At 28.7% G+C, this 24,491-nt stretch overlaps 4 protein-coding genes and 2 non-coding genes across 7 annotated transcripts; 5 read left to right on the top strand and 1 right to left on the bottom strand.

The window, feature by feature from the left end:
• Positions 1-315: 315 nt before the first annotated feature.
• On the top strand, positions 316-828 carry LOC130945830 (pyruvate dehydrogenase E1 component subunit alpha-3, chloroplastic-like). The gene is made up of 2 exons (XM_057874526.1): positions 316-541; positions 632-828. Exons 1-2 carry the CDS (start codon positions 316-318, stop codon positions 826-828), a joined length of 423 nt encoding a protein of 140 aa, XP_057730509.1.
• Positions 829-4,255: 3,427 nt separating this feature from the next.
• Positions 4,256-8,450, top strand: LOC130946595 (isoprene synthase, chloroplastic-like). Its single transcript, XM_057875390.1, has 7 exons — positions 4,256-4,568; positions 6,293-6,563; positions 6,669-7,050; positions 7,153-7,371; positions 7,462-7,600; positions 7,687-7,935; positions 8,018-8,450. The coding sequence occupies exons 1-7, from the start codon at positions 4,326-4,328 to the stop codon at positions 8,321-8,323; spliced, it is 1,809 nt and encodes a 602-aa protein (XP_057731373.1). The 5' UTR covers positions 4,256-4,325; the 3' UTR covers positions 8,324-8,450.
• A 3,337-nt stretch (positions 8,451-11,787) lies between these two features.
• LOC130946720 (isoprene synthase, chloroplastic-like) lies at positions 11,788-20,593 on the top strand. Of its 2 annotated transcripts, XM_057875554.1 has the most exons (7): positions 11,788-12,097; positions 17,967-18,237; positions 18,358-18,739; positions 19,266-19,484; positions 19,581-19,719; positions 19,857-20,105; positions 20,215-20,593. In XM_057875554.1, the coding sequence occupies exons 1-7, from the start codon at positions 11,858-11,860 to the stop codon at positions 20,518-20,520; spliced, it is 1,806 nt and encodes a 601-aa protein (XP_057731537.1). In that variant the 5' UTR covers positions 11,788-11,857; the 3' UTR covers positions 20,521-20,593. The 2 variants fall into 2 exon arrangements, with proteins under 2 accessions (XP_057731537.1, XP_057731538.1); XM_057875555.1 differs by lacking the exon at positions 19,266-19,484.
• Positions 20,594-20,779: 186 nt separating this feature from the next.
• Positions 20,780-20,861, top strand: TRNAS-CGA (transfer RNA serine (anticodon CGA)). Its single transcript has one exon. It is a non-coding gene; the product is annotated as a tRNA-Ser (tRNA).
• Positions 20,862-20,948: 87 nt separating this feature from the next.
• On the top strand, positions 20,949-21,036 carry TRNAY-GUA (transfer RNA tyrosine (anticodon GUA)). The gene is given in 2 exon segments: positions 20,949-20,985; positions 21,001-21,036. It is a non-coding gene; the product is annotated as a tRNA-Tyr (tRNA).
• A 526-nt stretch (positions 21,037-21,562) lies between these two features.
• LOC130944909 (scarecrow-like protein 32) lies at positions 21,563-23,842 on the bottom strand. Its single transcript, XM_057873498.1, has one exon. It carries the CDS (start codon positions 23,653-23,655, stop codon positions 22,264-22,266), a length of 1,392 nt encoding a protein of 463 aa, XP_057729481.1. The 5' UTR covers positions 23,656-23,842; the 3' UTR covers positions 21,563-22,263.
• Between the last annotated feature and the right edge of the window lie 649 nt (positions 23,843-24,491).

Here is a 24,491-nt window from a genome sequence, read left to right as displayed (position 1 = left end):
GAAATGTTATTTTTCCAATGTGATACATAGAACAATGAGCAAAATATGGTATTCAATTTCATGTCTTTGATAACCTAAAACAGAGATTAGTGTAACCGAAATAAATAAAGAAAATACTTTAGCTTGAAGGCATATTAATTTAATTTGGTCCAATTTGAGAAATTACTTTTTTTTTTCTTTTTCCGATAATCCAAGAGAAAAATTGCTTCAAAACATGTACACTATACTCATCTATGAAGCTTTGCATTAACTAGAATAAAACTATTTTGAGATGTTACCTGAAACAGAGATGAGAATAATTTGTGGGCTATTGGGATGTCACATCTGAGGCCAACTTCAGATCCTGAGATATGGAAGAAAGGACCAGTATTTGGAATGGCAGGGGTTCATGCAGATGGAATGGATGTTTTGAAGGTCAGGGAAGTCGCAAAGGAGGCAATTGAAAGAGCCAGAAGAGGAGATGGACCAACTTTGGTGGAATGTGAGACCTATAGATTTAGAGGTCACTCATTGGCTGATCTTGATGAGCTTAGTGATCCTGGTAAGCAATTCCATTATGTGTTTCTGATGGTATCCTAGTAGCATTCACTTTTGAACCCATGTTTATCATGATATGTTTATGCTTTGGCAGCTGAGAAAGCACGCTATGCTGCTAGGGATCCGATATCTGCATTGAAAAAATACATGATTGAGAACAAATTAGCAAATGAACAAGAATTAAAGAGCATAGAGAAAAAGATTGATGAGGTCCTTGATGATGCTGTTGAGTATTTAGATGAGACAATTAAAGGAAGGAGTTGGTCACATCAACATGAGCTTCACCGGTAACTCAAAGCGTACAAGAAGCAGCCGTTACAGATTAAGAGCCATTGTTCACTTACCTTGCCATCAAGAACACGTCGGAGAAGCTGTAAGCAATCCTTTCAGGGTCAAGGAAAGCAGAGGAAAGCAATCCTTCCAACATATAGAACTTTATTCATTTTTGCATTTATTGTTAATCATTGTATACACTAAATTGAAAATAACTTGACACAATATAGACCTGCCTATAAATATAGCAAATTATTGTCTCTTGAAATCACTGAAAGGTGAAACTTGACATTTAGTTAGTTAGTATATTGCTATATCAAGGATCATAAATAGAAAACCTTGGTACCAGACCATACGGTCATACAATGCAAACATTAAAACATATAAGAAGGGAAGGCAAAGGATAACATATCCACTGATTACCTCAGCTGCTACCACAAGTAACCTGCACATATACCAATGAAACTTAGTTTTTATTATTGAGATGCATAAAATCTCTTCACTATAACAGTATTATCTTAAAGCTATACTGTTATAGAAAAGCAATACATTTTTTATGCAAGTTATGTTTAATTAAGTTAATTGCCAAAAAACTTAGACCACTATATGTATATCACTTAGCTTGAATTTAAGAAATTAATACCACTGAGCCTGGAACTGGAAGATCTGTGTGCAAAATGGAAGAATCTCCTTAGTGTTTTCCATCAGAAGAAAGAAAACCTTGGCAGGAGCATTAGCAACTCTGAAAGCTTCTGCGGTTGCCCGTACTTACCACAAGCTAGGGAAAACATTGAAAATTCAGCACAAGAAACTCAGAAAAGACGCACATCATGATGATGAAAGTGAAAATAGAAAGAAAAGGAAAAATACACAGTACATACAATTGTTTCTGAACATGTTTGGGCCTCGAACCTCAAAGCATAGCATTATATACATCCTAAACACATTCCTCAATTTCCCCAATTTGAGAATAGAATTAGCTTCCTAAGATTATAGAGGATAAAAAACCCTAACCTGAGACATGATTGCAGCGGAGACAGCTCAGGCAGAGCAGCGAGGACGTGAGGCATTGGCGAGCCGACAACAATCATCGAGCAGCGATGACGACCAGAGACGACTCAGGCAGCGCAAGGCGGAGAAGAGGGATTACAGCAGCAGCGAATCCGGCAGCGCAGGTAGAAACGGCAACAGCAGCGCAAGTCAGAGATTTCAAAATGGCGGAGAAGAGCAGAAGTTTCAAAACGGCGCGGGTAGAAAAACAAATCAGATCAGACTAAAGCAGAACGCGATGCGAGCAAAAGAATACGGCGCGAGCAAAGTAGAACATGGCGCGAGCTTAAGCAGTGATGAACATGATGACGACGAGCAGAGAGGAATGCAGAACGCGCGTCAATGTCGTTAAAGGGGAAAATTGAGTTAGGGTTAGGATTTTGATTCTGAAATGGTATGGTTCGAGACTTCGAGTTTTGTTTCTAAGTAATGGTAGTCAGGAATGTGATGAATCAATTATTGTTTGATGTATTTTGTGCTTCTTTTCTTGTTTTTGGTTGAGTTCAGGAGAAAAAGAATAATTTTAAAAAATAAATAAAATAAAAATTTTAGTGAAATAACTTTAGACAACACTTAGAAGGGGAAGTTTATTAAATATTTGAAGGCAACTCTTAGAAAGTATAATAGATAAATACTATAAATGTTGCCTATATAATTTATAAAACAACGCTTTTCACATGTATCTTAAATTGATCAAAGAGAACGTTTGCAGTACGTTGGTTAACAAAGAGTTGCAATAATTTTATTTTTTTGCAACAAATATTAAATGTTGTTTTTGACCATTTTAGACAACACTTTTTAAAAGTTATTTATATTATATGTTACAATAGCTTAAAAATATTGTAGTGGTATTATTTTTATAATAGTTGTTTTTGTATATTTAATAGAGTAACACTTGATAAGTGTCTCCTAATTTATCTAACACTCATTGTGTGTTGATTAAAAATTCGTTATTATAATTCTATTTTATTGTTACTAGTATAAAAAGTTTCCTATATATATATATATATATATATATATGTTAAGCAACCTTTTTTAAGTGTTATTTTGAACATTTGTTGCGATAGCCAATAAATGTTATAGTGAGTTATGAGATAATGATGCAATCCGAATGTTTGGTGAAAAAATTGTGCAATACAAGCAACATGCATAAATAATATACCTTACCTTATTAAGGTAGGTAGTTTGATGAAGCCATGTTAAATGGTTGCTCATCAATGGCAAATAACACCCACAAAATTCTTCTGAGGACCACATATGAAATAAATCTTCTTGTCGGTTGGATATGTTGTTTTTTTCTATTTCCATCCCATTTGATTTTTTGATGGTAAATGGTGGCATGCCACCTCAACTTGTTGCCTTCCGTTGCTGCTCTAACTAAACCTTAAAATTTAGGGTTTTGTTACTAATTTTTTAATATTTAAAAATCTAATTTTCTATGTCTCTTTATTTACTTCAATACATAATTAATAAATCGCAATAATTAATTTGTAAAGTTCTAACATGATCTTTATATATATGTTAATAATGCTACTTGATCTTTTGATAATTAAGTTTAAACAAGTTGATCTTTCCATAGTTTAAGGATCGATAACCACAAATTTCAGTTGAAAAAAAAAAAGAAAAAAAAAAGAGAAAAGTCATAAGAAAAAGAAAGACTAAAATTAATTGAACTTAATTGTAAAAATAATTTATTCACCTAATATTATATATAATGTGCACACTTTCGTAAATATTATTTATTCTCATTTCTAGAAAACAATTAGTTTGAATGTATTTAATATATTGAAATATAAAATATAAAAATATATAAAACTAATTTTTAAGTAGCCAATATTAGTTAATTTTTTATTATAAGATTATATTTTAAATGTTTATTTTTTGGAGTACTTAAAATTTAAGTTTATTTCAGATTTAGAGTTATTAGAATTTAAGATTAAAAAAGTTGACTTCTAGTTAAACTTTTAAAATATATATTGAAATAATTAAAAAAAAATAAAACGAAGAAGGTAATTTGAAGCTAATGTTGTTGGAGAATATATCATCATTGTTTTTAATTAAGCCAAATTAAAGAAGATGAAAATTAAAAGAAATTAAACTAAAGGACAAATTAACGTTTGGTATCTCACAATTGATTTTGAAGAGGCAAAATAGAAATTTGAGCACTTAATATAAAGGTATTTGTTATATATATATATGGTGTCTAAAAGTTGGGTGTTTAATTACTAAAAAAAAGAAATTCATTTAAAAATATAAACATTAATAGATTTTATTCCCGAAAGATCGAAAGACCTTGTTGTTTTCGATCGTAACTTTTTTCTTGAGTTGATGAATGAATGAGGCCTATAAATAATGGAGTAGGCTCACCTCACACATTACAAACTTATATAAAACGTTTTATTAACTTATATAATATTAGAGTGTCAGAGAGAACGTGATATGTAGCAGTTGATAACTCGATAACAATGGCAAGTGAGTTGATATCTGTGCCCTACGCCCTATCGACCACACAAAGAGTAGTAGTAGCAAAACATAGGAACCACTTTGGACGCAAAACAGTTACTCATGCCACTGCAAAAATTCATGTCATCTGTGGTTATTCCACCAAAGAGGAGGATGCCCAGTTAATTGGGAGGCGTTCAGCTAATTACCAGCCCAATCTATGGACTTATGAATTTCTTCATCAGTCTCACCACAATCATCACGTGGTAGGTAACTAACTAACTAGCGAATTCTGAAATGGAGGAATAAATCACCTTGAAGTTAGGGCTCCCTTGTATCTTCGTATTCAATTCATACTCCTGCTTTCTTTCTTTCTTTTGAATAGTTAAGGAAAAGTCTCATCATCAATACCATAATCATATTTTTGCTTCATGTGATCATGTCACTGTTTTATATATATATATATATATATATATATATATATATATATATATATATATATATGCTCCATTCTATTCCTTATTAGTAGGGATATACATGGTTCGGTCCAGTTTGAAAATTCGATCCGGACGCGAATATTTTAAAAGATAATTTTGTGTTATTTTATCGGGTCTAAATCTGAATAAGAGTCTTAAAAATAGACTCAGTCATTAATTAGGGTTGGGTCCAAATCAAGACGAATCCGATTTCACCCGATTTATATGCACCCTAAGAAAACTATAAAAAGTATATATGTTTTAAATTAATGATATGTTGTATTAATTATAAGTTTATTAGTTGATTTTTAATCATATTTGTTGAATTAAAAAATAGACTAAAAAGACATGAAATTAAAATTTATGAACAAATTCAGATTCAAATATGAATATCAACTTTTTAATAATAAGTATATTTTTTTATAAATAAGTGTATCATAATTTTTTAACATAAAATTTATTAAGACCCAAATTTTATCGATTTAGACTCAATTTTAATGTGATTCAAAAGTAGTAAAATTTTACTAATCTAAAATCAAATAATAATATAAAAAATAAACACAATCATTATTTAAAGTCACATGGAAATCCACACAAACCCAATTTTATCCAATCCTATATACATCTCTACTTATTAGGAGCTCTAATAAATGTTATTCTAGACAACCCAGGCCAGTTGTATGAGACATCAATTTGTTTGTGAAAATTATTATTCAATTAAAAAATCCTGATGAAAATTTTTTTTTAATAACCAAGTTTTATATTCGTGTTTTTTTAGCAGAAATTACGTACATTTTCCTTTTTTTGTGTGTCTTTTTCGTTTTTTTTTAATTATGTTTCTATTTCCAATGTAAATATACAGAAAATTTTTTATATAAATATATAAATATTTAAAAAGAAACATACAAAATTACATATTTTTTTTATTAAAACACATAAATCTTTTGACAATAAATATTTTTTTTTAAAAAAAAAAAGAAAGAAAACATTTTTACCTAAACATATAAATTATTTAAATACAAACAAAATTTTGGAAAAAGAATATATGAATAAATTATAAACTCTTTGACATAAACATAACATTTTTCACTTAAATACATAAAATTTTTTTATCCAAAATAAAAATTTTTGAAAGAAAAATATAATTAAGAAGAGATCACAGTTTTTATTTTATACCAAAAGTCCAAAACACACATAAATAACAAATACGTGAAATTTTTTTCCTAATATTAGATTATTAAAAATAATTTTTTAAAAATGACCCAAAATTATGTAATATTGACTTTTTGTCTTTTTATAATTAAAAAATATTTTTACTAGAAAATGTCACGTTTTGTCTTTTATGATTAAAAAAATATTTTTATTACAAAATATTTGTTGTGCGGCTATTATAACAATATAAAACACTAAAATATTCTCATAATTCACGTTATAAGTGTTATAAATATACATATGTAAAAAAATTAGCCGAAATAAGTTGACATAAAAAATAAGGTGATTTTGACACTTTGCAGGTTGATAAAGTTGAAAAGAGAGCAAGAAAGTTAGAAGAGAAGGTGCGATACATGATGATGAATAGTTCAGACATGGAGCCACTGAACTTGCTTGAATTCATTGACGATCTCTACCGGTTGGGCCTCTCTTACAAGTTCCAAAACCACATCAACTCTGCTCTTTCCCGCATTCATTCTTCACAATATATGCACCTTCACACACACAAAACTCTACATGCTACTGCTATCCTCTTCAGAATTCTTAGACAACATGCTTTTCACGTCTCTCAAGGTCTATAAAACTAAACACATCATTATCACAACTCTTTAGAAATAATTAAGTAACCTCCATCATCTCAGGTTATTTAAGTAATTTCACTGATTTTGTGAGGTGCAGATGTATTTGAGAGTTTCACGGATGATGAGAAAAACTTTAAGCCTGAAATTGGCAATGATGTGCAAGGAATGTTAAGTTTGTACGAGGCATCACACCTTAGCTTTGAGGGAGAAAATTTATGTGAGAAGGCAAAGACATTTTCAGCAACAAGTTTGATGAACATAATATCAAAAGATGAGACAGAGAATAAAGTAAAAGAAAGCACTAGGAGTGTGTTGGAGGGTCTTCCGTACCACCATAGTCCTTACAGAGTAGAGGCACGACGCTATATTGACACATACCATAAAAAGGAACCACATAATCAGTTGCTATTAGAGCTTGCCAAGCTTGATTTCAACATGGTTCAGTCATTATATCAACAAGAGCTTCAACAAATGACAAGGTCAGATTTGTTAACTTTAGCATGTAAGTTAAATATTTAAAGAAAAGAATTTATTAGAATAATGTTACATGGCTGGACCAACTCAATTTTACACATTTATAGGTGGTGGAGGGACATGGGGCTGGCTAGCAAGCTGAGCTTTGCCCGGGATAGGTTAATGGAATCTTTCTTTTGGTCATTGGGAATAGTCTCACATCCAAATTTGTTTTATTGTCGCAAAGAACTTACTAAAGTGGCAGCTTTAATCACCGTCCTTGATGATGTTTATGATGTTTATGGTACTTTGGATGAACTGGAGCACTTCACGGATGCTGTTGAGAGGTTACTTCATTATATTATTTAGTAAATATTTCTAACAATAACTTAATGCAGCAAAAATTAATTATAATTATATGCATGCTTTCATATCAGATGGGATGTAAATGCTATTAATAATCTTCCAGACTACATGATATTGTGCTTCCTAGCGCTTTACAACACTATCAATGAAATGGCTTTTGATATCTTCAAAGATTATGCAGTCAAGTGTCTTCCCTATCTCAAAAAAGCTGTATGTACTATAAGTTTAATCAAGCCTTATTAACTCTTAATTAGATGCCTAAATTAATGATTGATATGTCTATACTATGATATCAGTGGTGTGATTTGTGCAAATCGTTTCTGCAAGAAGCAAAATGGTCCAACAACAAAGTTGTACCAAGATTGAAGGAGTACTTAGAAAATGGTTCAGTCTCATGCTCAGGCGGGGTTTTTCTTACTCACTCCTTCTTCTTACTCAATCAAGAAATAACAGAGCCAGCAGTTCATTCGTTAACTAACTACCACGATCTCTTGCGCTCTTCATCCACCGTTTTCAGGATTAGCAACGATTTGGCCACCTCAACGGTAACAATTATATGAATTCATATTTATTTCTTGCACATTTTCTATATTTAAAAAAAATGCTTACATTATTATCAAAATGCAGGATGAGATGGAGTGCGGTGAAACCGCGAATTCAATGACGTGCTACATGAATGAAACGGGTGACTCCGAAGAGGACGCACGAAGGTACTTGAGAAGTGTGATTGATGAAGCATGGAAGAATATGAACAGATGCCTAGTGATGGATTCTACATTCGACAAATCCTTCATAGAAGTAGCCATGAACCTTGCCCGTATTGCCCAATTCACATACCAACATGGAGATGGACATGGACGACCAGACAACAGATCAAAGACCAGAATAAAGTCCTTGCTTGTTGATCCAATTCCTGTGAATGTGCCAACATGAAATAGAAGAGTGTTAGAGTTTGCAGATTTTGTAATTTGTAATCATTAATTAGTTATTATTAATATTTTTAATGGTGTGAGATTATATTTAATTGTGTAAAATTATTCACTTTTTTTTTGTTGGTTAAGTCTTATACTTTTTCTTTACAAAAAAACTACAAATTTATTTAAGAGTAACACTACCTGTACATCAAAATTAGCCACTAAAGTCAGTCACTAAAATCAGTCACCAATATAAAATATATATTAGAATATATTTATACATTAAAAATAAATTAAACTAGATATATATTTATACACAAATACATTAGAGTAAAATATTGTTTTTGTCCCCAACGTTTGGGGTAAATCTCAAAATTATCCCTAACGTTTCAATCGTCCTATTTACGTCCCTAACGTTTTAAAATTGACTCAATGTTGTCCTGCCGTTAGGGATCCGTTAATAAAATTAACGGCGGGACAAAATTGAGACGATTTTGAAACGTTAGGGACGTAAATAAGACTAAAACGTTGGGGACAAAAACGATACATAGAAATAAATTTTAATTTTATTCTTCAATAATATCAATTTTTTATTGTACATAGTATTCAATTATTTTTAATCATATTTACACTTAATCACCTTATTTTCATTCTAAATAAATTAATTTTTCTTAATAATTTTACGCTTAAAATAATATAATTTTTTTATAAATAAATAAATTTTATACTTTCATTCTAAATAAATAATGTAATTTTACTTTCATTACTTAATCACATTACTTATATTTTTATAGTTTACACTTTCATTCTAATCACATTACATTATTTATTTAGAATAAAAGTGTAAAATTTATTTATTTATAAAAAAATACATTACTTTAAGTGTAAAATTAAAAAAATAAATTTATTTAAAATGAAAATAAGGTGATTAAGTGTAAATATGATTAAAAATAATTGAATACTATATACAGTAAAAAATTGATATTATTGAAGAATAAAATTAAAATTTATTTCTATGTATCGTTTTTGTCCCCAACGTTTTAGTCCTATTTACGTCCCTAACGTTTCAAAATCGTCTCAATTTTGTCCCGCCGTTAATTTTATTAACGGATCCCTAACGGCAGGACAACATTGAGTCAATTTTAAAACGTTAGGGACGTAAATAGGACGATTGAAACGTTAGGGACAATTTTGAGATTTACCCCAAACGTTGGGCACAAAAACAATACTTTACTCAATACATTAATAGCTGATTTTAGTGTACAAATAACATTTTTCTTATATATGGACCCATTTCTCTAGGTACGATCGAGATTAAGGTTTTCTTCAAATATGTATACTTCGTGACAGTTTTCTTCAAATTTATTTAACTTAAACTTTTATTCTGATGATTACTCGCGCAATTAAGGTTTTTCCTACCGAATGACCAAAGGATAAGATTCAAGTCCATCATCAAAGGCAAACGCCAAAACTATGAGAACCTGGAATCCTTGACAGGAACAAGGAATCTACATAGCATTTTGGATTCCGTATTTTCTATTATTAGCCACAAATTACAATTGAAAGTTGCAAGCACTTTCAATAAATTAAATTAATGGCAAGAGTTATGAGATATTGAGATACACATGCAATCCGAAAGTTTGGTGAAAAGATCGTGCAATAATACATGCAACATATATAAAATGTGCAGTAACAAACCCGAATCAAAATGTGATCCTTGGTAGAGTACAAATTCACATTATTTAAGAACTACTAATTATTCATTTTTTTATATATATTATTTCCCTTTTTGATTATTTTGTGGTGACAAATAAATATAGAAAAGATATAATTCTTTTTCTATAATATATAAAGATTACACCTCACCTTATTTTGGTAGGTAGTTTGATGAAGCTATGTTAATGGTTGCTCAACGCCAAATAGCACCCACAAATTTTTCTGAGGACCACACATTCGATATGTTGTTTTTTCCATTTTCCATTTTCTTTTTTAATGGTATATATAAATCGAAATGTGTAAATTAAATTACATGTGCAATATTTTTAGTTCCGTAGCAATAATGTTCACCTTCTCTAAATATTTTTCTAATTTCTAAAAAAATATTTGGATGTATTTAATATATTGAGATATAAAATATATTCAAACATTTCAGAATTTGAAAATGAAGATAATTTGAAGTTATTGTTGGTGGAGAATATATCATCATTGTTTTTAGAGTGAACATCTAAATTAGTTTTTAAGTAATTTTAGGAAAGACATTTTGTCTCCAATAAATTTTTATTACTCTAAAAATTTTGAAAAAAAAAATCTCGTTAGGCATATTATTTCTCATTCTTTACTTTTAACAAAATTTTTAATTACATGTCAGACAAAGATGTTTCTAAGTTCTAACAAATTTTATTACGAGACAAATAAATAGTCTTCATAAAATTTTATTATAAAATATAAATTACCTCTTCTGAAATAAAGAAAAGATCATTCTGTCTAATAAAAATAATTATTAATAACTTTTACATAGTAAAAAATTAAAAATTATTGGAAAAGAATTGTATTTGTCAGATCTAAAATCTTTAAAAGCTAATTTTGGTGTTTACTCTTGTTTTAATGAAACCAAATTAATAAATTAAAAAAGAGATAATTAATATTAGTATCTCAAATTCGATTTGGAAAAGGCAAAATAGAGATTTAATCATTTAATATCAAAACTAATGTTTAAAATAACAAAAATGCTCATGTGCACTAAAAATTATTGATCAAATTAATTATTATGTATTTATATATATTTATATATTTTTTAATTAAATAATCAGTCATCGCTCATCAAAATATATGACATATAGTAGAAAATTAAACTTGCAATAAAAAAATCATTAAACTTGTTTATAGTAATATAGTAAAATAATAAAATTTTAAACTAATGTTGTTGAAGAATATATATCATCATTGTTTTTAATTAAACCAAATTAAAGAAGATGGAAATTAAAAGAAACTAAACGACAAAATTAATATCAATATCTGACAATTGATTTTGAAGCGACAACACTTAATATAAAGGTAGTTGTTATGATTGAGCCTTTAATATAAAGGTAGTTGTTGTGATGCCTAAAAGTTTGGATGTTTAATTATAAAAAAAATAATTATTTAATATTTATTTTAAAATATAAAAATGAATAAATTTTATAGTAAATATTAGTGTCTAAAAAATAGTATTTATTTATTGAAAAAAGATTAAAAATTAATATTTAATTTAAAAATATAAAAATAAATAATTTTAAAAAAATAAAAATTTACTACAAAAAATAAGTTAGACAAAATTTAGATACCAATTCATAGACATTATAGAATTGGTTAAATTTTATTCCCAAAATAACGAAAGACCTTATTGTTTTCGTACTTTTTCTTTTCTTGAGTTGATGGATGATTTATGAGGCCTATAAATAAATGGCGGAGTAGGCTCACCTCACACATTGCAAAAATAAAACGTCTTATTAACTTATATAATATCATAGTGTTAGTGAGAACGTGATATATAGTAGTTGATAACTCGATAACAATGGCAAGTGAGTTGATATCTCTGCCCTACGCCCTATCAACCACACAAAGGGTAGTAGTAGTAAAACATAGGAACCACTTTGGACGCAAAACAGTTACTCATGCCACTGCAAAAATACATGTCATCTGTGGCTCCACCAAAAAGGATGATGGCCAGTTAATTGGAAGGCGTTCAGCTAATTACCAGCCCAATCTATGGATTTATGAATTTCTTCATCAGTCCCACCACAATCATCACGTGGTAGGTAACTAACTAATTAACTAACTACCAAAATTCTGAAATGTGCATATATAATTCATCTTCTAGTCGTGTATTTTTTTTTTCCATCAACATGATAACAGAAATGGTCGAATAATCACCTTGAATTATTAGCTCTCCCTTAGCATGTATCTTCGTATTCAATTCATATTCCTGTTTTCTCTCTTTGTTTCTTTTAAGTAGTTAGAAAAGTCTCAACACCAAAATAATCATATTCTTTTTTTATCTCACTCATATATTGTACACACAACATTCTGTTTCGTATTATGAGCTCTAATACGGCACTTTTGGACACCACATGCCGGTAGGAATGTTCATAAGCCGAAAATATATGTCGGGTCTATTTTTTAGACTCTAATTTAATTTTAAATTCAATGAAATTTAAATATTTTTGTGCTATAATTATATCGAATTTAAACTCGATAAAAATTGGGTCTTTAAAACTTTAATAGTAATTTATAAAAAAAATTATTTAGAAAAAAATTAATCTATAATACACTTATTTATTTATAAAGAAAAAATTTGTTATTGAAAAGTTGATTTAAATTTGAATTTGTCTATAAATTTTAATTTGATATTTTTTTTATTTATTTTTTAATTTAATAAGTATAATTAATAATAAAATAATAAATTTATAATTAATATAATATAATATATATTAAAATTAATTTAAAATATATATATTTTTTAGTTTTCTTAAGATGCACATAAATGAATTTATCTTGATCTAAATTCAATTTAAAATAATGATCGAATATATTTTTAAAGCTCTTATTTAATATTAAATTCGATAAAATTATACCAAATTAATTTCCAGACCGGGACAAGTGGAACATATGCACCCCTACATGCCGTAGGTATATGATACTAGAGATATATAGCAATAATAGATAATATTCCTAAGCATAGGTGTATCATACACGTAGGATGAGAATACGGATAAAAATCATTCTTTGAAGATGAACAGGGGTAGAAAAAGATATCTGTATGTAGGAGAATTTTAAAGTAAGAATGAGGGTAAAAAACCATATTAAGCCAAATGAGTCAAAAAATAACGTAAATACGTCAAAGCAAAAATCGTTTCAGCAATAAGGCAGAAGCTATTTTTATATAATTCGAACCAGCTTGGTTCGAACTCCATTTCTACATAATTCGAACTAGCTTGGTTCGAATTATATACAAACACATACACACATAATTCGAACCAGCTTGGTTCGAATTACACATAATTCGAACCAGCTTGGTTCGAATTACACACAAACACACGCACACACTAATTCGAACCAGCTTGGTTCGAATTACACACAATAATTCATGGTATAATTCGAATTATGCTGTTAAAAAATTAATAATTTATTAAAAAAATTTATTAAAAATTTATTAAAAAAATTAGTAATTAAAAAATTAAAAAATATATATTTTTATTTCATACGTTAAAAAAAAGTTAACAAAATATTTAATTACGACACTTCTTTAAAATATTAATGAGCTATCAATTTGAATTCCATACAATACTTTTCTGTCCATTTTTAATAGTTCATGAATATTTTTTAATAAATTTTTTTAAATTATACTACAAAAAATATTTTATCCTATGCAAAACAATTTAAAAAAAATGGCTTAAATTTGTTAGGAGTACTATAAAAATTTGTAATGTTATAATAACTTAGGTAAATACATGCATGTACTCAAATTTTAAATAAAATACTCTACATAGTCAATAATAATTTAAAAATGAAAGAAAATATTTTATTCCATACAAAATAATTAAAAAATATATTTTATTCTATACAAAATAATTTTAAAAAATGGCTTAAAAGATGTTATGAGTACTATAAAAGTTTGTAATATTCTAGTGATTTAGGTAAATACATGATAAAAATATTTTTTCTTTAATTTCTAAATTATTAGTGACTATGTGGAGTATTTCTTTAATGTCCTAAGTCATTAGGACATTACAAATTTTTATATTACTTCTAACATCCTTTAAGCCATTTTTTAAATTATCATGAATATTTTTTAATAAATTTATTTAAATTATACCACAAAAAAATATTTTATTCTATGCAAAATAATTTAATAACATCCTTTAAGCCATTTTTTAAATTATTTTGCATAGAATAAAATATTTTTTTGTGGTATAATTTAAATAAATTTATTAAAAAATATTCATGATAATTTAAAAAATGGCTTAAAGGATGTTAGAAGTAATATAAAAATTTGTAATGTCCTAATGACTTAGGACATTAAAGAAATACTCCACATAGTCACTAATAATTTAGAAATTAAAGAAAAAATATTTTTATCATGTATTTACCTAAATCACTAGAATATTACAAACTTTTATAGTACTCATAACATCTTTTAAGCCATTTTTTAAAATTATTTTGTATAGAATAAAATATATTTTTTAATTATTTTGTATGGAATAAAATATTTTCTTTCATTTTTAAATTATTATTGACTATGTAGAGTATTTTATTTAAAATTTGAGTACATGCATGTATTTACCTATGTTATTATAACATTACAAATTTTTATAGTACTCCTAACATTTTTAAGCAATTTTTTTTAAATTGTTTTGCATAGGATAAAATATTTTTTGTAGTATAATTTAAAAAAATTTATTAAAAAATATTCATGAACTATTAAAAATGGACAGAAAAGTATTGTATGGAATTCAAATTGATAGCTCATTAATATTTTAAAGAAGTCTCGTAATTAAATATTTTGTTAACTTTTTTTTAACGTATGAAATAAAAATATATATTTTTTAATTTTTTAATTACTAATTTTTTTAATAAATTTTTTAATAAATTTTTTTAATAAATTATTAATTTTTTAACAGCATAATTCGAATTATACCATGAATTACTGTGTGTAATTCGAACCAAGCTGGTTCGAATTAGTGTGTGCGTGTGTTTGTGTGTAATTCGAACCAAGCTGGTTCGAATTATATGTAATTCGAACCAAGCTGGTTCGAATTATGTGTGTGTATGTGTTTGTATATAATTCGAACCAAGCTGGTTCGAATTATGTAGAAATGGAGTTCGAACCAAGCTGGTTCGAATTATATAAAAATAGCTTCTGGCTTATTGCTAAAACGATTTTTGCTTTGGCGTATTTACGTTATTTTTTGACTCATTTGGCTTAATATGGTTTTTTACCCTAAGAATGAAACGACTACATAGTTAATTTAATATATATAGTTTAATAATAATAATAATAATTAATAATAATAATAAGAAATCACACCGATATAGATATTAATATTTAAAAATTAAAAAATATTTTAAACATGAATCGTTCAGTATTTATGGTATATTTTTTATTTTTAAATTTATATTACATGTATTTAATTATGTGTTTATTTGAGTGTCATTAAATTATTAAAAAAATATTATTTTTATTTTTTTAGTGTATTTGATAAATTTTCAATAGTAAAATAAATAAAAATACTAAAAATATATTTTGTACTTAAAAAATATTTTAACACAATAAAAAATAAATAAGTTTTCTTTGTATTATTATGCTCACATATAATTAATAAATAAAAAATATTTTACATAAAATATCTAAATATCAAATTAATTTTACTATTTTAGTAAAAAAAAACATTTAAAAAAAATCTTTTTTAAGAAATCACCCATATACTCAAATTAATGTAGTTTTCATTGAACTGACAATAATCTCTGTGCAAATTCCATATAAAACTATATTTTCTCGTAAAAATCAGAAATGAAGAGGAGTATTTTCCGGTTATAGAAAATGAAGATGGAAATGGAAAAAAAAAAAAATCAGGACGTAGGATTGAGAGTGAAGGATTATCTTCCATACATGCTCCTCTATATTATCATCGCCATATGAGACACAACAATTCGTTTGTGAAAATTATTATTCAATTATAATTAGGAAAATTGATGGAAGGTTCTTTGAAATATAATATTAATAATATATACATTACAAGGAAAATTTTATTTTTCACAACCTCTAAAAATATTATTTTAATAGAATGCCTTTGACAATCGCTAGTTGTAAAATTTTTATTAGAAAGTATTTTCCACGGTTATTCGTTACCCCAAAAAAAAAAAACCATAAATTAATAATGCTTAAACGCATTTTTTTAACCGTATGGATGAAACCTTTTTTCATTAAATTTTTAATGTGGGTTTTAGTTTCTATGTATCTAAAAATATTTTTTTTTCAAAAGTAGATATATATTTCATTAATTTCAAAGAATTAAATCGTTCAAAATAAGAACTACGTAGATATGTAACTAAATTATACTTAAATATTATATTATTTTTGGAAATATTTACTCCCTAAACCGTTAATCCTAGTGACATTATTATTATTATTATTATTATTATTATTATTATTATTATTATTATTATTATTATTATTATTATATTATTATTTTAAAAGACAAAAAACCCTTACTTGTATGTTTTGTCATACTCCCATAATAAATAAATTAAATTTGATAAAATATACTATTTATAAGTAACCATTGCAGATAGATTTTTATGTAAGACAAAATATTATTTTTGTCCTAAACATTTAAATAAGTATTAATGTTGTCCTTATTTTTCTTTTCATCATATTTTGTCCCAAAATTTTCAAAAGTAACTAAAAGTTATTCCCACTCTTAAGTCTTAATCTCATAGAAAAACAACGCAAATAGATGACGTATATTTTTTAAATTTCTTTTCAATAATTTAGTAACGAAAAATATGATCTTATATATATATATAGGAGTTTGATGATTTGGAGTGAAGAAGAAAACCATAATATTTTATAAGTTAATTATATTTTTACATTTTTTTGTTTTAAACTTGAATTTATTACTTTTAACTATTTTTAACATTTATTCACATAATGAGATAGAGAGTTGATATATAATTTTTTTAAAAAATATTTTTGATTATATATAATTTATAAAAAAATATTAATTTTAAGAGTTGAACCAGTAGATTTTTTATTTTAATATAATATGCTTTGAAGTGTACCATATTATGAGTAAATGGATTTTGTAAAATGAGGTCAGAGACGGTGGAAAAAGTATTTGAAATAATTTCACGGTCAATTTTGGAATGACAAATAAAAATATGTCCAAAGGATTCTGATACTAAAGTCAATAAAAGTTTTAGCAAGTTATATATATACAATAGATTAAAAATATCTGAATTTAATGAGATATTTACAGGAAAAAAAAAACAATGACTTAATTATCACTTATAAATCTCTTTCTGTAAATAATGAATATTTTTTTCTTATTGCATAGATAGTTAATCCATGTTGTGTAGATATTTTCATGTAGATAATACTTAAAAAAGTAGTAGTAAAAATCAATGACTTATTCTTCAAATCGGATCAAACACATCTTGGTTTTTGTATTCCGAAAAAATTGAGTAGATTAACTCGTATAACTTGTAAATCTCTTTTAATTTAAACTGACTTTATTGAATCTATATTAAGAATTGACCAACTCATTTTAGATCATGACCTTAATCATTTGGGCTATGACATGAACACTTACCTCTTATCGAATAATTTTAAATTTATTATTATTCATATTTAATTTATAAAAAATAAATTAATGGGCACATTAATATCTAATATACTAATAATAAATAAAAGAGGTGTTGGAGTTAGATAGAAAAAGAAAAAGTATAAATAATCAATAATATTTTTGAATAATGTGTAAATAATGTGAATTAATAGCATTAAATTAGAATATAATATATTTTTATTTAATTAATAGTTATTCATGTTGTTTAAGATAGTCATTGTTTACTTAATAATGGAGTTAAAAAGAACGAGAATAATTGGAAATTTTGACACGGCGCAGGTCGAAAGAATTGAAGAAAGGGCAAAAAAGCTAGAGGAGAAGGTGCGATACATAATGATGAATAGTTCAGACATGGAGCCACTGAGCTTGCTTGAATTCATTGACGACCTTCATCGGTTGGGCCTCTCCTACAAGTTCCCAAACCACATCAACTCTGCTCTTTCCCGCATTCATTCTTCACAACATATGCTTCATCATACACAGAAAACACTACATGCTACTGCTCTCCTCTTCAGAATTCTCAGACAACATTCCTTTCACGTCTCCCAAGGTGTATAAAACTAAACACATCTTCACAACTCCTTTAGAAATTAGCAAACTCTATCAATCATCTCAGTTTATTTTAAGTGATTTCACTTACATCACCACTACGATGATTTTTGAGGTACAGATGTATTCGAAAGTTTCAACGATGATGAGGGAAACTTGAAGGCTGAAATTGGCAATGATGTGCAAGGAATGTTAACTTTGTACGAGGCATCACACCTTAATTTTGACGGAGAAAATCTATGTGAGAAGGCAAGGGCATTTTCGGCAACAAATATGATGAACATAATAAGAAAAGAGGGGACAGAGAACAAAGTAAAAGAAAGCGTTAGAAGAGTGTTGGAGGGGCTTCCTTCTCACCATTGCCCTTACAGAGTAGAGGCAAGGGGATACATTGACACATATCATAAAAAGGAACCACACAATCAATTGCTATTAGAGCTTGCTAAGCTTGACTTTAACATGCTTCAGTCATTACATCAACAAGAGTTACAACAGATGGCAAGGTCAGATGAATAAATTATTTTTTTTTTCAAGTTTAAGTCGATAAATAAAAATAAATGTAATGAAATTATTTATCTTAAAAATTTACATTAATAAAAAAAAATATATATATATATAATTATATTTTTACTATAACCATCGAATAAGATTTTTTTTGGGTTTGTATTAATTTTGTACATTTATTCATTTTATAATAAATTTTATTTTGAAATCAATAAAGATCAAATTTTAAATTTTTTATAAATATTTTTATATTAAATCATAAAAGCTAATTTTAAAAATTTAAACTGTTAAAAAAAGAAAGATTATACTACGTGTACACCATAATTATCCATGTCATCAGTATAAAATATATGCTGGAATATAAATATATTATAAAAATAAATTAAAACACACATATATTTATACACCAAATATATTGATAGCTGAATTTAGTAATTAATTTTAGTGTACAAATAGCATTTCTCAAAAAGAGAATTTACCTGAATGTTACTAGCAGACTACCAACTCAGATTTTCACATTTATAGATGGTGGGGGGACATAGGCCTCGCTAGCAAGCTGAGCTTTGCTCGAGATAGGTTAACAGAATCCTTCTTTTGGTCATTGGGAATAGTTTCACATCCAAATTTCTCTTATTGTCGTAAAGAACTTACTAAGGTGGCAGCTTTAGTCACCGTTCTTGATGATGTCTACGATGTTTACGGTACTTTGGATGAATTGGAACTCTTCACGGATGCTGTTGAGAGGTTACTTCATTATATTAAGTAGTAGTATATCTTTCTATTAATAACTTAGTGTGGCAAAATTTAATTATAATAATTATATGCATGCTTTTATATCAGATGGGATGTAAATGCCATTAACGATCTCCCAGACTACATGACATTGTGCTTCCTAGCACTTTATAACACTGTCAATGAGATTGCTTTTGACATTTTTAAAGATCATGCTTTCAAGTGCCTTCCCCATCTCAAAAAAGCTGTATGTACTATAAGTTTAATCAAGTCTTATTAACTCTTAATTAGATGCCTAAATTAATGTTTTCACTATTGTCTACAAAATTATTATGAGGATTCATAAATTGATTGATATGACTATACTCTATACTATGATATCAGTGGTGTGATTTGTGCAAATCGTTTCTACAAGAAGCAAAATGGTCCAACAACAAAGTTGTACCAAGATTGAAGGAGTACTTGGAAAATGGTTTAGTGTCGTGCTCAGGCGGGATTTGTCTTATTCACTCCTTCTTCTTACTCAACCAAGAAACATCAGAGCAAGCACTTCATTCCTTAATCAACTACCACGAACTCTTGCGTTCTTCGTCCACCATTTTCAGGATTAGCAACGATTTGGCCACCTCGGCGGTATTTTAATTATTCCCTGCTAATCAATTAAGAATTATATGAATTCATATTTATTTCTTGCACATTTTCTATATTTAAAAAAAATGCTTACATTATTATCAAAATGCAGGATGAGATGGAGTGCGGTGAAACCGCGAATTCAATGACGTGCTACATGAATGAAACGGGTGACTCCGAAGAGGACGCACGAAGGTACTTGAGAAGTGTGATTGATGAAGCATGGAAGAATATGAACAGATGCCTAGTGATGGATTCTACATTCGACAAATCCTTCATAGAAGTAGCCATGAACCTTGCCCGTATTGCCCAATTCACATACCAACATGGAGATGGACATGGACGACCAGACAACAGATCAAAGACCAGAATAAAGTCCTTGCTTGTTGATCCAATTCCTGTGAATGTGCCAACGTGATATATATATATATATATATTAATGTTATTTTATATAATCTAACAATATATTTTATTATATATTTTTAAATATTAATGGCCAAAAATAATAAAATATAATAGTTTCCTAGCATTTATCTAAGCTATATATAATTGGTACTTGTTATTGATCACTCAAATGTAGTTTCTTAATAAAAGATTAACAGGGAGCTAGGAAGAATTTAAAAACAATTTGCACTGTTACACGTACTTAAAGTATTAATGGAAAAACTTATAAAAACGTCGATATGTCCGAGTGGTTAAGGAGACAGACTCGAAATCTGTTGGGCTTTGCCTGCGCAGGTTCGAATCCTGCTGTCGACGAATTTTTTCTTCACTTATTTAACGTCCTCTTGTAGACTCCGAGAGAAGTAGGAACTTGTTCATATTTTAGACTTAAGGAAATATCATCCGACCTTAGCTCAGTTGGTAGAGCGGAGGACTGTAGTGGTTCACCCCAGTAATCCTTAGGTCGCTGGTTCGAATCCGGCAGGTCGGAATCTGTTTTTTTAACTCTTTTTGTGGTCTCACGAAGACATGAACCATGCAATTTGCTTTCCAGTACTAATAATTAATAAACACAAACAAAATTAACAAAAATCACGGTCCCATCTGGACCCATTACTGCCATGGGTTCGTCAATTTGCCTCCATGACTCATCATTATCACCAATACAACTCCGAATATAGTTGTTTGGCCTTAGCCTGTGACTCTTCATACTGAAGAAGACTACTCATAAAATTAAATTTAACTTTCTGTGTGGTCCTTTTTGTACCTATCTATACTCTCATGCACAACACATAACAGCCTAACTAACTACTCATCAAAAATAAAAATGTGTTTATATTCATTTGGTACCTCTTGAAAAATTCTTCTCATTGAGAGGAACTAACAGTAAGTTTTTGAATCAGCCATTAAATGCAACAAAACTATGATATTATATATTGAGGTACGTTACCTTAAATGCTAACACATTTGTTATTTTTTGTTTTGATACAAAGTTTGCTAATCCGAAATGCTTAGTTTATTATTAGAACTGAGTATATAATAAGACAGATTTTTTTTTTCCTCTTCATAGTTCATACAACCTACCCGTACTTAAGGCTGTGATAATAGAAACGAATATTAAAGCTGCATAAAAAAGAAAAACAATAATACAAAGAAGAGACAATTTTTAATTTGTCTCATACAAAGTACATTGTACACATATCTCCTTTTTGCCTTTCATGTGATCCAATGTATTTGAGCTTCATTACAAATCTAGCCACACGAAAAACAATTCTTAAAATGCAGCCGTTTTTTTCTTTTCTCTTCTTCTTCCTTCTTGTCATAATAATTTCAGTATCAATTTGCAGCCTTTTTTTTTACTTTCACAAAGTGATGAAAAATCGTCTGCCACACTCCATGGACCATTGTGGCATGCATAACCCATATCCCCTCGTAGGCCCAAATTAACTTTGGAATCTTGTGATCATGTGTTATGTATGTTGACGTGTCCAGTATAACACGTAACTCATTTTTCTTGTTACTCATCACATTTGATACCTAAACTAAGACATAAACACAATCATAGGGATGTCAGATGTGTTTGCATGCATGTATATCTGTCAAATATCATATACTCATCACTTTATCGCCACAATTTGGTATATAATTCTAAATTACATTTACTTTTGTGACAATAGAATAATGAATATAAGAAAAATGAGTCATACTATGAGTTGTTTTATGCCATAGTTGCATCGAAAACAATAGGATCCCTGGTTTCACTGGGGACCCAAGCAGTGGCATAGACACAGCTGTTTCCTTTCCATGTGAGAACCAACATTCCTTCTTCCCTCTTCATCCCCCATCCACTAGCATGCTCATCAAGCAAACCCTTAACTTCCATAACCGTTTCATCACAAAATGGGAGGCTCAAGTAACCAGCATTCTTCATTCTCTGGCACATCTGCATCCCTGACTCCAACCTCTCTATCCTATGCTGCCCTTCATATCCTATGATGTTCTCAATCTTCTGTCCAATGTCGGATTCGAACTCTGTCCTCTGGCAACTGTCCTTAGGCAAGAAAGTCTCCAATGCATCAAAGGGTATCCACAGATGGTTGAAACATGTTGCAATTCTTGATGTGAGGCTTGGTGAACTAAGATCACAATCCTCATCCACCAAAACCACAATCTGAGGGTTAAGACCTTTAACTAAACTCAAAAAAGCATCACGGAGAGAAAGGCATCGGTGGTTTCCCTTTCTATCATCAGACAAATAACGAAGCCAATTTTGACAATTTATGACCAAAGCCTCATCATCCCTAAGGTTTAGCACACTAGGATTCAACAGACTCAGCAATGACTCAACATGAAAACTAGTTGATTCATTGCTTAATTCAGAATTATTAGGTGCTAATAAGGGACCTAAATTGTTCCCTATGACATTGAATTCAAAAGGGACATCCCTAAACTTTGCGAAATTCGCCAACCGAAGGCCAACCTCATGAGTTGATACATTCACCAATGGAGGCACCGGTGGCCTAAAAGATGGGACAGTGATTCTAAGTGAAGGAGGACCTTCAGGGCTTTTGGCCAATGCATCAATGAAAGTAGGCCATTGCATACAATGAGTGATGCTAAAGTCTAAGATATGTACCCTTTGGAACCCTAAAATTGCTTTGAAAATCTCATTATTTGAAGCACAAAACCCAAACCTGTGCCATGGAATGAGATCCACGTATCCTGCTAGCTCGGTAACCGTCATCAACCTCCTCTGAATGTTGTTGCTACTTCCCTTGAAACTCAAGGCTGTAGGGCAAATCCTTGAAGCCCTAGAGATCAGTGCCCTGAGGAACCATGATGTGAGCCTTTGATTTGTGTCACCGGTTGGTGAAGCAACGTTGTTGAGGACCCACATCACTTGTTGAGCCAAGGTTACATCGTTGCTCTCCAAGGCGCTTGCGCAGTGGAGAAGAAGCTTCTCGATGCACGCGCCATCCAGGCTTCCGAGACATCCTTTGAGTGCTCCGGTGAGTGAACTGTGTGGTGCTGTGTTGAAAAGGCTGTGGTTTTGGAAGGAGATAGAGGATGCTCCTTTTAGCTCAGCTTTCATGCTATGCATTACGTGCATGAGGATCCTCTTTAATTTCTTCTATAAGATGTAGCTAGATCCAAGAAGAAGATGAAGTTAGATGAAAAAGGTTTAGGCTTTCTAGCTTGAATTGTTTCAACTTTGAAAGTTAATTAGGGTTTGGAATATTTGGTGTAACTATTAATTAATGAGTTATGTGTATACTGTAGATAGGTTGAAGGTTTGAGAGATGGTTGTTACTTTTATGTGAATGTATCTTTAAGCATTATATATATAGAGGGAAGAGAAATGGTGTGGTCTAATTATTATTGTGAACATAAGGGATACACATCTATACATAGAGACAAAAGTTAATTTAGGCTCCAAGAAGGAACCTTTAGGTTTTTTACTTTTTTTTTTTTTTTTTTTTTTGCATACCCTAATGGATAGAGTACAATAATTTCTATGGCTCTAACTAAGCCATGTATCTATTATTTTAAAACCATTTCACAGGGATCGAGCTCAAAAACTTTTTTTTATAAAAATTTTGATATTATATTATAATATTATTTTTTTTTAATTTAAAATTTAAACTAATAAAATGAAACACATAATGATTATATTTTTAATAATAATTATAAAATAAATACTAAAAAATTATTTAAATTTATTATTTTTTATTATTAATTAGTCATTAATATTTAAAAATATAAAATAAAATATGTTATTGAATTACAATTGAATTGATAATTTAGTGATGAGAAAAAATAATAAATTATGATGATTTCTATTATTTCTGATAGTTATAATTTAGAATTATAAATTCAACTTATAGTTAAGTTATTACAAATCCACCAACTAATACTAAGCAAGTTCTAGTTGGTGAAGTGGTGATC

The sequence above is a fragment of the Arachis stenosperma genome, chromosome 8, assembly GCF_014773155.1.
Source record: "Arachis stenosperma cultivar V10309 chromosome 8, arast.V10309.gnm1.PFL2, whole genome shotgun sequence".
Classification (NCBI taxonomy): Eukaryota; Viridiplantae; Streptophyta; class Magnoliopsida; order Fabales; family Fabaceae; genus Arachis; species Arachis stenosperma.
This window is presented reverse-complemented; position numbering and strand designations above follow the sequence as displayed.

Bases quoted from the DNA above. Each gene is read 5' to 3' on its own strand.
- LOC130944909 (XM_057873498.1), bottom strand. From the start codon at position 23,655: ATGCACGTAATGCATAGCATGAAAGCTGAGCTAAAAGGAGCATCCTCT.
- LOC130946595 (XM_057875390.1), top strand. From the start codon at position 4,326: ATGGCAAGTGAGTTGATATCTGTGCCCTACGCCCTATCGACCACACAA. The intron at 6,564-6,668 runs GTCTATAAAACT...TGTGAGGTGCAG, and splicing joins TGCTTTTCACGTCTCTCAAG to ATGTATTTGAGAGTTTCACG. The intron at 7,936-8,017 runs GTAACAATTATA...ATCAAAATGCAG, and splicing joins ACGATTTGGCCACCTCAACG to GATGAGATGGAGTGCGGTGA.
- LOC130946720 (XM_057875554.1), top strand. From the start codon at position 11,858: ATGGCAAGTGAGTTGATATCTCTGCCCTACGCCCTATCAACCACACAA. The intron at 18,238-18,357 runs GTGTATAAAACT...TTTGAGGTACAG, and splicing joins TTCCTTTCACGTCTCCCAAG to ATGTATTCGAAAGTTTCAAC. The intron at 18,740-19,265 runs GTCAGATGAATA...TCACATTTATAG, and splicing joins GAGTTACAACAGATGGCAAG to ATGGTGGGGGGACATAGGCC.
- LOC130945830 (XM_057874526.1), top strand. From the start codon at position 316: ATGTCACATCTGAGGCCAACTTCAGATCCTGAGATATGGAAGAAAGGA. The intron at 542-631 runs GTAAGCAATTCC...ATGCTTTGGCAG, and splicing joins TGATGAGCTTAGTGATCCTG to CTGAGAAAGCACGCTATGCT.